This window comes from Plecotus auritus (genome assembly GCF_963455305.1).
Source record: "Plecotus auritus genome assembly, chromosome: 7".
Taxonomy (NCBI): Eukaryota; Metazoa; Chordata; class Mammalia; order Chiroptera; family Vespertilionidae; genus Plecotus; species Plecotus auritus.
The window spans coordinates 18,495,566-18,507,705 of record NC_137774.1 but is presented as its reverse complement, the minus strand read 5'-3'; the positions used below and the strand labels follow the sequence as shown (position 1 = coordinate 18,507,705).

General features: G+C 53.2%; 1 protein-coding gene across 1 annotated transcript in view; it reads right to left on the bottom strand.

Moving 5' to 3' along the window:
- PRKCA (protein kinase C alpha) overlaps positions 1-12,140 on the bottom strand; it is a 294,600-nt gene that overhangs the window by 74,510 nt on the left and 207,950 nt on the right. Inside the window, exons 4-5 of the mRNA XM_080677648.1 lie at positions 8,036-8,147; positions 3,463-3,591 (exon numbers count right to left, since the gene is read on the bottom strand). Of these exons, the coding sequence (XP_080533774.1) occupies positions 3,463-3,591; positions 8,036-8,147 (241 nt within the window). The remainder of the gene's footprint in view (positions 1-3,462; positions 3,592-8,035; positions 8,148-12,140) is intronic.

The following is a 12,140-nucleotide window of genomic DNA, read 5'->3' as shown; positions in this document are numbered from 1 at the left end:
TTCATTTCCAGCCATTACCTCGGCCTTGGGACACACAGGCTCCGGGGGAGCAATGGCAGACCCTCACCCGTGACGGTGCCAGGCACACTGCGGGAAGCACAGGTGTCCAAGCGTCACCACAGCGCAGCCTCAACTCCTAATCGCGGGGTGGAGACGTGGCATTGCCAGCGTGTTAGCTACACCGTGGGCCAGGGAAGGGAAAGGGCTGTGACCCGGCCTGTCACCTTCCCGGGGCTGAGGAAGGGATGGGTGGGGCACGCCCACGCTGAGGGCAGAGTGTCCGCCACTTAGCAGTGACCTCGGACAGGCCAGCGGAGCTCCGCCCAGTCTCCCCAGTTAAAAGGGTGGTTGTGATGCAATAACATACAGGGAAGCATCCAGTCAGGGGCCTGGTACCGGGAAGGTGCTTAGTCAATGCTGGTTTCTCCTCCCGGGAGGGCGAGGCTCTCGGCCACCAGCCGCTTCCCTGGCCTGCTCACGCCCGTTCCCACACCCGGGATGTGTTTTGACGGGCTGGCCTTGCATTAGCATCCCCACTGGGAGCGCTCATGTTGGTTCACCTGGCGGCTTCCTGCCGGCGCGGAGGGATCCCTACAGAGAGCACTTCGGGGCTACGTGGCTGGAAACGGCCGGCGCTCCGACTTAACCTTGCCCAACTTTTTGCAGGTTTGGTCGGTTTGAGATTTTCAAACAACAGTGTTGAAAGAACAGTACAGTGAGCAGCTATATATTAGATTCACTAATTATTACCATCGTGCCACACATGCTTTCTGTGTGTGTGCATACACATCTGTTTTCCTCTTTTGTTTTTTTCTTTGCTAAGATGGGAGATCTGGGCCTTGGGGAGGTGATTAGGTCATGAGGGTGTAGCCCTCATGATGGGATTAGTGCCTTCATAAGAGATACCAGAGAGCTTGCTTCCACTCCCTCCCTCCACTCCTTCCTCCCTCCACCCCTCTCTCCCTGCCAGGTGAGAACACAGCTAGAAGCCGGAAAGAGAGTTGTGGCCAGCAACCAAGTCGGCAGCACCTTGACCTTGAACTTCCCCATCTCCAGCACTGTGAGAGGGAAACATTAGGTCACCCAGTCTAGCATGTTTGTTACAGCAGCCTGAACAAAGACACAGTTGCAATGGTTGTTGAGACTACCATTAAAATCTCCTTTCCTAAGTTAAACATCTAAGCATTACACTTACCCACTGTGTGACTTTGGACAAGTTACTTAATTTCTTCGTGCCTCACGTTCCTCAGGTAGAAGGGAAGAAAAAGCAGGCAAACTTCCAGAGTTTGGATACCCGTATGTACATTTGTGTGAAGTGTCCCCTTTATGGGAAGGGCTCCATTAGCGTTGGCTGCCGTTGCTGTGACTGTTATTAAACGATTGCTGAGTTCATAGTCCCAGGGCAGAGCTGTGTCTCGGCAAACATTTTTAGACGAATTCTCAAGAGACGCGACCTAGATTGTGGTCGTCAGCCACACTGGCTGGCTTTCATGAAAAGCCCGTGCCTGCCTCCGGGAAGGGCCCGTCCCCTCAGATGGCTTTACAGTTGTGAACTGAGGGCAGCGGTGGGGCGGTCAGCGGGGAAGCCCGAGGAGGACCCCCCGGCCGTCCTTGCAGGATACGACCCGACCTCTCCCTGCTACGTGCGTGCCACGTGCCCCCGGCCAGGGCACCGGCGCCCTCGGTGCAGTGTTACCGCTGCAGGCCTCCTGGGCCCACGGGAGAGACCGCAAAACTCTGGCGGTTGCTTTTGCTGCAGGGCAGCCCCCAGGCCGGGTCCCGCGCGCCCAGGCTGTGTCTTGCCGTGTTCAGAAGCACAGTGAGTGAGAGCTGGACATTTAAAAACGTTGCCTTACGTTTTGGCCTTAGAGGAGCTGCAGACCTCACGTGAAGCTCTGACAGTTCGCCTGTGATGGCCATTGTACTGCCAAGGGCGGTGGCTTTATGAAGCTAAGGATGAACATTGAAGTGTTTAGCCCACAGGCATTCACTTTCTGCGTCTCAATCCCATACCTCCTACTGAGATTAGTGCCTTCATAAGAAGAGATGTTTTAGGGTAATTTTCTCCTAAACAGCATGCTCCGTGCCCCCCATACATGACTCCGACAAGGTACGAGCCTTAGCCGCAGGGAGAGAGAGAAGCAAGTGTGGGGCTGAGGCGGGCGGGTTATTCACCATGCAAGCTGGACCGCTGGATCTATCTGGTTTGTTTCATAGGGTTATCTAGCGCCTATGAGCAATACCTCAAGATCCTTTGATTGTCCCTGAATTCTTATCTGAGAGGACAGCTTTGGGTAGAAAATTTGCTTATTTTTCCAATAAAAGAAATGTGAGGATGTTTCCAAAAGTGAGCTTTTTCTGGAGCTCCTTCTCTCTCTTTCCCCCCTTAAATAGGCCCTGCTGGTCTTTTCCCCCCTCCCTATAGTATCTTCTGCTATTTGCAAATAAATAGCATTAAAGTGAGTCTTTCCATTTTTACCATAGCTTAGCATTCCTATGCAAGTGGCCACCGGATACCTTTGCTGCTCACATGGAGATGAGTGCCCTTGTCCGAGGAAAGGAGGTACAGTGAGGGAGCCCCTAGAGCAAGGCCAGTAGGGCGACACCTGAGAGCTGAACCCCAAGTCAACGTGAGTGGCAGGTACAGCAGGTATCTGAGGACAACGGACCAGTCCTGGACCAGCAAGACTCCAGGGTAACTCAATCGAGTGTGCTGATTTCCCCAAAGTGGACGTGGGGGCCAACCAGAGGCAAAGCCAGGCTGCAGGGGAGCCCCCAGTCACAGCCCCAGGAGGGAGTGTCCCGGCCCGTGGACGGGACTGCAGCCCCGGGCCGGGCTGTTTGTAGGGGGTGCGTGGGATGTGATCCTTAGGAGCACAGGGTGTGGAGTCAAAAGGCCTAGGTTCCCAGCCTGGCTCCTTCCTTCTTCTGTGACAGAGCCAGTGACTGACCTCTTTGTGCCTCAGTCTCCCTTTCTGGAAAACGAGGCTCCTGACCAGGTAGTCATGGGGACTAAATACATTAATCCACACGGAGCTCTCAGCGCGAGGCCTAACCCAGGGGAAGCATTAAGCTCCGTGGCTGCCGTTGTTACTGTCACCAAGATGAACTTAGCAGGTCATCACAGCCTGACACCTCCCCTTGCCCTACTTCTTCTCACTCACAGCGTTCTGCTGGATCGCCTTCCCCATCCCCCTGTCGCCAGGGGATACTACACTGGCCACGCTGTCAGAGTACCCCCATCCACACGGCAGTTACGACTTTGAACGATATCGAGCATTTCGAATCCGCGGACAGAGTGGTCTCCTAGGAGGCGCGCTGATGGGGGTCCGTGGCTCTGAGTGGGACCAGCTCGAGGCCACGACAAGCCCAGGTGTCTGCCCTGCCTCGGGGTCACCCTGGCCTGCATCCGAACGCCTGCCGGGAAGCTGCGCACCTGCCACCTCTAGGAGCAGGCCTTACCTGTGACGTGGAGCTTTTCGTCGGTGACCTCCGCCTTCAGGTAGATCCGGCCCCTCTTCTCCGTGTGGTCCATCCCACAGAGGCTGGGCACGTTGATCACACACTGCTTGTGCACGTTCATATCGCAGGCTGCGAATCGAGAAAGCGGAGGGTGAGTGAGGCTGGGCATATGGACCCAAACCATCCCTTGCTCCGTGTTTTGGTTGGAGGAGCGCAAGTGAAAATGAGCCACCCTTTAACTTGATACTTTGTTATAATGTTGTTGGTGACATGGATACTTTGTTACAATGTTGTTGATCACATGGAGAGCTGGGAGCAGATGTCCCTTACAGCACAGGCTTCCTGTGCAGCCACAACATCCTCTAAATATCCACACCATGGTGGTTCAGTCATAACTGAAGCAACCCCCCTGCCTGGTCTTCTGTGACCGCTTCAGATATATGTAACGGTGCACAGCACGTACAGGCCAATGCCTGCGAAGCACAGATGGATCCATACGCGATGGACACAGAGGCAAAGAACACGCACATTTTATTTTTTTATTTTTTTATTTTTTTAATATATTTTATTGATATTTCACAGAGAGGAAGGGAGAGGGATAGAGAGCTAGAAACATCGATGTGAGAGAAACATCGATCAGCTGCCTCCTGCACACCTCCCACTGAGGATGTGCCCGCAACCAAGGTACATGCCCTTGACCGGAATCGAACCCGGGACCTCTCAGTCCGCAGGCCGACGCTCTATCCACTGAGCCAAACCGGTTTCGGCAAGAACACGCACATTTTAAACAGAGGCCACTTTCTGCCAAAGAATTGCTTATGCCTTCCTAGCTCACCACTTAGAAAGCATGAGAACCTGTGGGTTGAGTCGAGGAAATTCATGACATTTTCCTTTCCCAAGCAAACTCTGTATTTTCAAGAAGGCTAAAATACATTGCTTTTGGTTTAGTGTGTGTGTGTGTTTTTAAAGAACTTGTATTTGATATTTTAAACCCTACTTCAAATATTTAAATATTATTGCAAGTACAACAAATACACGCCTGGCATGATATGCCATTCCTTCCCGGCTGACATTACGTGGGCGAGACGGGGGAGGATGAGAAAAAGACTAGTCATTGCAGCGAACCAGAGACACCCTGCGAAGAACCCTGTGAGGAGCACAAACATGAGGCTCCGTGGAGATGCTGCGGCTCTGGGGTCCCTGCACCCTCAGGCTCCGGTCCCCGAGGGGGTGCCACGAGGCTCCATGACCTGCAAGGCGGAGCCTTCACGCCATTTCGTTGTGAGGGTTGCATTTCAACCGGGTGAACTAAATTGCAAAAAGCATGGGGAAGGATGTCTGTTAGCTGGGATGGAACCCGGAAGGCAGGATGATGGGCGCAGGAATAAAGAACAAGGGGCTGATTCACGAACGTGGATTCTGCCTAGGCTTCGATTTCCAAAGTTAACTGTTCAAAGCCACGTATTTTGGGTTAGGAAAGATACAGACTCTTGAAATTACCTTCAAGGGCCTGGGAAGCATTTGAAACGTAAAGGAAACAAAGGCCACAGCTTCTGCGAAGGATCCGGACAAAGGGAAGGGCGAGGGAGGTGAGGGCGCGCCGGGCTCTGTTCTTGTCTTGGCTGCTCCCATTAGTGGCTTTTATATCTTGGGAAGCTTATCTGCTCGCTCCGATTCCGTTTCTTACTCTGCAAACTAAGAGGCTGGCCCAGACAGGCAGCTGATAAGCTTCTTCCCACCACAGGATTATGACCCTACAACATGCAGGCGAGGGTTCTCCGCTGCAGAAGGTAAGGGAGGGGCTGGGTCCTGGCACCCACTCCCTCTGGGAAGGAGCACAGGCAGCCACCCCACAGGCCTCAGGACTCCAAGGAAAGGAGTTTAACACAAAACAAAACAAAAAGCACTGGTTTTCAGCCCAGCCAGTGTGGCTTAGTGGTTGAGCACTGACCTATGAAACAGGAGGTCACAGTTTGATTCCCGGTCAGGGCGCATACCCGGGTTGTGGGCTTGGTCCCCAGTGTGGGGCGTGCAGGAGGCAGCCGTTCAATAATTCTGTCTCATCACTGATGTTCTTATCCCTCTCTCCCTCTCCCTTTCTCTCTGAAATCAATAAAAATAAATACTTTTTAAAAAGCACTGGTTTTCAGATTTTTGTTTTTTAATAACAGAACCCATTTTCCAATGAAGACTTAAGCGGAATCCTAATAGGTAAACCAGATGAGTATTATTTTATTAGCACATCATAAATTCAAATTTATACCATTTACTCATTACAAAGACATCCATGGACAACCAACAAAGCCCTCAGATCCAAACACATTTTGAAACCAGCTGTGAGGGATGCTGGGTGAAGTCCCAGTTTGGCCTCAAGAACTTGTTTACTGATGCTTCTTGTTACAGTGACGCAGGACCAGAACCCCGGCTCCTACCGAAGGGTGTGCACCAGCGGCAACATTGTTTAGCTCCCCGCTTCCCAGTCCTGGGGACTCTTCAGTGCAGCGGCGGCAGCAGGAGAAGGAGACACTTGCCTACTCGTTTGTCTTAGTGAGTGACGCTGGGCAACATCTGGGCTCCTGCGCCGGCTTCAACGTGTCACGGTTGAGTGTGTCACACATTCAAGTGCTCCTTTTTGTTCCAATGTTGAAAGCAGTTACAAGTATCCTTACAAATGCACTTCGAATGGGCACCTGCAGAACCCCTGAAAACCATGTCTGTGGCATCCTTGGGTTACGTTAGGCCAGTGGTCGGCAAACGCATTAGTCAACAGAGCCAAATATCAACAGCACAACGATTGAAATTTCTTTTGAGAGCCAAATTTTTGAAACTTAAACTTCTTCTAACGCCACTTCTTCAAAATAGACTCGCCCAGGCCGTGGTATTTTGTGGAAGAGCCACACTCAAGGGGCCAAAGAGCCGCATGTGACTCGTGAGCCACAGTTTGCCGACCATGGCGTTAGGCTATTAAATTCCACAGCTTGGTCCGGATGGTGAGGCTCAGCAGTTGAGTGACAACCTATGAACTAGGAGGTCACAATTTGATTCCTGGTCAGGACATATGCCCAGTAGGGGGCGTGCAGGAGGCAGCCAATCAATGATTCTCTCTCATCATTGATGTTTCTATCTCTTTCTCCCTCTCCCTTCCTCTCTGAAATCAATCCTATATAATAAAAGACTAATATGCTAAGTGTCTGGTAATCAGTTCAACCAATCAAAGCGTATTATGCTAATGATATGCTAAGGCTGCTCAACCGCTCACTGTGACATACACTGACCACCAGAGGGCAGACGCTCCGACTGGTACGTTAGCTTGCTGCTGGGGTCCGGCAGACAGCAGGACGTGCCCTGGAGCCCTCCCGTGGTCCCTCCCCAGCTGGCCAACTTTCCGCATCCCTCCCCTGCACCGATCGTGCACCGGTGGAGTCCCTCGGCCTGGCCTGCACCCTCTCGCAATCTGGAACCCTTCAGGGGATGTCGGAGAGCAGGTTTCAGCTCAATCCCGCAGGCCAGGCCGAGGGACCCCACTGGTGCACGAATTCGTGCGCTGGGCTTCTAGTAAAAATATATTTAAAGAGAAAAGAAAAGAAAAACTAATATGATTTAAAATTTTTTCCACAGCTTGCTGAAGGGGATCACCCTGTGTTCTGAGAAACTACCCATCGACTCTGTGAAGTTCATGTGTCTTTATTTTTATGTGCCGTGTTTGCTCCATTTAGGATACACATATAGAGCTTCTGGCCGTAATCGCAGTCATTAATGAATGGCCAGATGTGGTATTCCCATGATGCTTTCCTATCCACTAGAAAAACAGACTCAGTCATTACCTTTCGTGTCCTCAAAGTGCACACTTTTATCGAAGTCAATAAATAGTCTGGGAAATGCATCTCAACATATAGGAATTGTCAAAGCCAAGAGTTTCCACAGTGGTTCTTCCCCCCGGTAGTCGATGGAGATGCACACGGAACAGACAAGGAGCACGGAGCTGGGTGGCTGTCCCCACCCGTGGTCTGTTGCGATTTCATCCTAACTGGACGGACAGGAATTTGAGCTGCCCGGGGACACGCAGCGCCAGTGAACCTAAGTGAGAGGCCATCCTGCCTCTTATTTTCACTGTGGTTTCCGTGTCAGGAGAACCTACTGGATTTTTCCACATCCGCCCTCTCATTAGAGACCCAGGAGGATAGTGACCGTGATTGCTTAGCTTATCCCGAAGCCGAACCAAACGTGGAGCGTGGAGGTGCGGCGTCTTTTACGAACGCGTGCATCTGCTTCAAGGTTTGACGTGCCTGCATTCCATAGGGACTGAAGGCTTCTACCCCAAAAAACTGTGACAGCACCAATGTCGTGGATAAATTGGGTGCTTTCTGGGGTCCGTAATAAGGCAGTTACGTAGTTTAATAAAGCAGAACGTTGGCTGGGGAAAAACCCTACACTTTATTGGTCTGGTATCTATCGGAATGCGTTCTCCTTCTCGAGGAGCTGGAGTTGAAACGTTACTGCACCCGATGCGCTCAGGGAACCCTGGGCACAGGCTCGGAGTCTGGCCAGGGGCTGGGATGGAGAACGTACTTACTGTCGCATTTCATCCCCTGGTGGATGAGCCCGTACAGCAGCGACCCACAGTGGTCACAGAAGGTGGGGCTCCCATAGGTGTGGATTTTGAACTTGTGCTTGCTCCGGGGGTCCTGCGGGGAGAAGCAGCAAAGTTGCTCATTTCAGTCACAAAAGGGCACATTTGTGGGCTAAGAGCCAAGGCCCCACCCTTCCCCCCGACTCCCCATTCCCATGTCGAGGTTCCAAAAGGAATCAGACTGGGATGAGGCCAAAAGAAGTCCATCTTAGTCAAGTGCTCAGTGGGCAAACCCATGAGGGGCAGTGCACGCCTGCTTCTCACGGCTCTGAGGATCTCTCTATAGAAAAGCCTAAGCGACCGTCATGACCGAACGACTGGAATGACCCGTCGACCAGTCGCTATGACGTGCACTGACCACCAGGGGGCAGATGCTCAATGCAGGAGCTGCCCCCTGGTGGTCAGTGTGCTCCCACAGCCAACCGCCCGCGGTCCCTCCCCCTGGCTGGCCGGCCCCCATCGGCCCCTGGTGCTAAACCATTCGTGGACAACCTGCTTCTGGGTTGGGGTTTTGTACATAGCAGAGCAGCTCCCTGGCTGTGATCTATTGAAAATTAGCCCTCGACACAAGGGTTTGTCTCATTCCCGTCCTCTCCCTTTCCCCGGGGTCCGCCTGCCTGCCCTGGTGGCGGTGCTGAGGTGAGAGGAGGAGGGGGGGAGGCAGGGAACCACGCAGTGGTGGGGCACTGATGGTGGCATCAGCATCTGGCGTCCGTTCCTTCCACGCCCAGCGCAGCAACCATCACCTCCTCTCCCGACCCTGCTGGGGCCTTCGAGCCCCGGGCTGGGATGGGGAACCAGGGGTGGGTGGCAGCCTCCTTAGAGCCGGCGGCCAACCTCCCGCAGTCCCCCCCCCCACCCCCCGGTGCACGAATTCATGCACCGGGCCTCTAGTTAATATATAAAAACAGAAGGCCGAGCTAAAAGGGCTTTCTATCCTATCTGGACTATAAAACCATTTTGTGCTCCACGTGTCCCCCTCAGGGCCCTTCCTCATTATGGTCCTCCTCCTGAATCCCACCCTGAGTCCAGAGCAGCTGTAAAGATGGGGGGAGGGAGGGCGGGGGAAGGTCAGGAGATCAAGAACTCCATCTCAGACATGGAGCTAGCCCTGAGTTAGGGCTCCTTAAATGCAAAGGGACACACAGACATTCTTGGCTTCTGACTTTCTAAGTTAGCCTCAGTGCCAGTGATCTGAGGGAATTCCAGAGGTGATTTTGACTTGATAAGATAGCTGACCATTTGGCTGATTTGGGAACCTAAAATCTAAGCCACATACACGCCAGTGAGTTATTATGATTCCCTTTAATGACAAATTCTGAAGTTCTGGAGTATCGCAGTCGTGCAGAACAACACAAAGAACAGTAAATCAAACACTGTTGCAAGCACCACCTGCCTTGATAAATGTGAGCGTTTCTCCCGGGTTTTCGCCGTGTACTTACTACCCTCATCCAACAGAGGTGACGGCGACCTTCAGGGCCACATGGCCAGTGCATGTCAGAGATTGGGTTTGACCACATCTGTGTGTCTGTGACACCGACTCCCACCCAAGGGCTTTCAGAAATCCACCCAGAATGAGGCTCTGGTCTGAACATCTTCTAAGCCAGCTGTGGGCAAACTACGGCCCGCGGGCCGGATCCGGCTGTTCTATCCGGTTCTCTTGCTCTCCCCTCCGCTCCTTTACTTTGAATTTATATTAGTTCACACAAACACTCCATCCATGCTTTTGTTCTGACCCTCCGGTCCAGTTTAAGAACCCATTGTGGCCCTCGAGTCAAAAAGTTTGCCCACTCCTGTTCTAAGCCAACCTTTGCATTCACAACACCATTTTTTTTTTTTTTTTGGAAATGAGACCACCACCTGCTTTGTGAATAAACTTTCACTCGCACCCAGGCATGCTCATCCGTTGACATGCTTTCTGTGGCTACTGCCTCGACACAAACCCAGTGAATGACCTTGGGGAGGTCATGCCCCTTATGAATAAAGCAGGAAAAAGCCAGTCTGCCAGGGGAGAGCTTGGAGCGAGGCGCAGCGTAGGGAACATCTCGGGGCTTTGCAACCTGAAAACCCATAAGCAAAGATGAGAGGAGATTATTGTTTTCCTTGGAAGTGAGCCGAGGTGCCAAGGCTTCCCCCACTTCAGTGACCTGGGCCTGGATAGGAAGGGAGGGGAAGCTAACAGCCCAGTCCTCCCGGGGGTCGGCGTGGACGCCAAGGTGGCAAGCAGCCAGGGGACTTCCTCCAGGTCCCCGGTCCCCGCCTCTGCCGGACACGAGACTGCCGTGGCAAACGCCCACACGGAGGGGTAAACTGTGCAACCTCCTGCCAACCCAGCGGGCTGTGCACGGATCGGCGGTAGGATGAGGGCATCTCCCACACACCAGAAAGAGGCTGCCGGGGCACGGAGCCTTGTTTCCTGCCTCCCGGACCGCAGCCAGACTACACTGTGACTTACGGGATTTACAGAGAGCCACGGCACTGACCCCTCCCCAGGCTCTCATCAGTAACCACTCGCGAGCACTGCCTTTTACTTCTGTGGGCCCCGATCCCCCCGCCTGGAACCACAGGTGTTGGGAGGGTGAGCCTCCCTAAGGTGGTCTCTCAGTGCCGGCGATCTGAGGGAACTCCTCCGTGGGCGGGAGTGCCAGGGCCGCGGAGGATGCGAGGGGCGAGGGAGGCCACGGCTACACTAGAGCTTGAGATCTACACCCGATGACCTCGCTGGTTCTGTCTTGCGTTCAAAAAAGAAAACAACAAACTTACTTTTATTTTGGAATAATTTAAGACTCGTAAGAAGGTGCAAAAATAGTATGGATGTTCCCGTGCACTCCCGCAGCCAGCCTTCCGCCGTGAGACATGTTACACAACCACAGCACACGGCGAGACCAGCGCATCGACACCGACGCCCTACCATCACCTAAACGGCAGGCGTTGACAGGGTTTCGCCAGCTCCTTCAGGCATCACGCCAGTGCCTGCACTTTCATTAAGCGGCTGGTGAATGAAATGCACTGTTTCCTGCGTGGGGAATACAGTGATGTTTGCTGGGTACCTGTCACCGATTCATCAATGCACAGCCCCCGGGATCTCACGTGAAGGGGTCATGGGGGGGTTAGTCTACCGATCTGTTTGAAAAGTAGAAGCAGAATGCTTTTCTCTACATCAAGGAAACACATACTCTTTCCAAAATTTTCTGATCAGTTTTTCAAAACAAAAACCATTTTGAGGCACCGGCTGCCTGAGGGCGCATACGAGGTGCTCGCTGGGCCCGGGGCAGGGAAAGCATGTCGGCTCCGGTGATGGAGGAACGGGCGCCTCCAGGACATTACGGCCGGAGCCGGCCCCACCGGCTCCAAATGGGCTTTGTGACAGGAGGCCCCGGGTGGCCAGGGAGGCGGATGGGGAGGTGCTGAGTCTCAGGAACCTGAGGAGGACAAGTCTCCCTGTTCCTCAGGTTGTGAGAAGCCGTGTTTGATGGATGGGGCCTTCGAATGCCTTCCTATAGCATAACCCTTGACCTCCATCCTTCACTCGCGTGATCCCCGGGCAGCACCCAGGCTTCTCTCATCCTGCTGTGGCTGCTCCCTCTACCTGCTATAACCAACTATGCCACGGCCCCACCTGTGAAACACGGAGAAAGGCAACAGTGCAGGCTGCTTCCTCCTCTCAGGACGCCTCCCAGAGGCCTGCACCAGAGCCAATGTTCCTCCTTCCTCTGACCTCACAGAGCACACACACACACACACACACACACACATGCACACATGAATGCACATGCACACACACACACACATGCACACATGAATGCACATGCATGCACGCGCGCACACACACACACACCTGGGGGACAGACACCGCTGTCTAAAAAGCATGTGGCTGAACGCGCAACTGGACCAGAACCAAGGCTGACAATGAAGTTTTAAGTATTAAGTTGATCTCCGTCCGAGCTTCCTGCAAACCCAAGCAAAAAGGGAAAAGAATCACAGCAGGTCCCTCTGGGACTGCAAAGCCCCAGGATGCAGAAATCTGTCTTAACCGCGCCCCCACCCC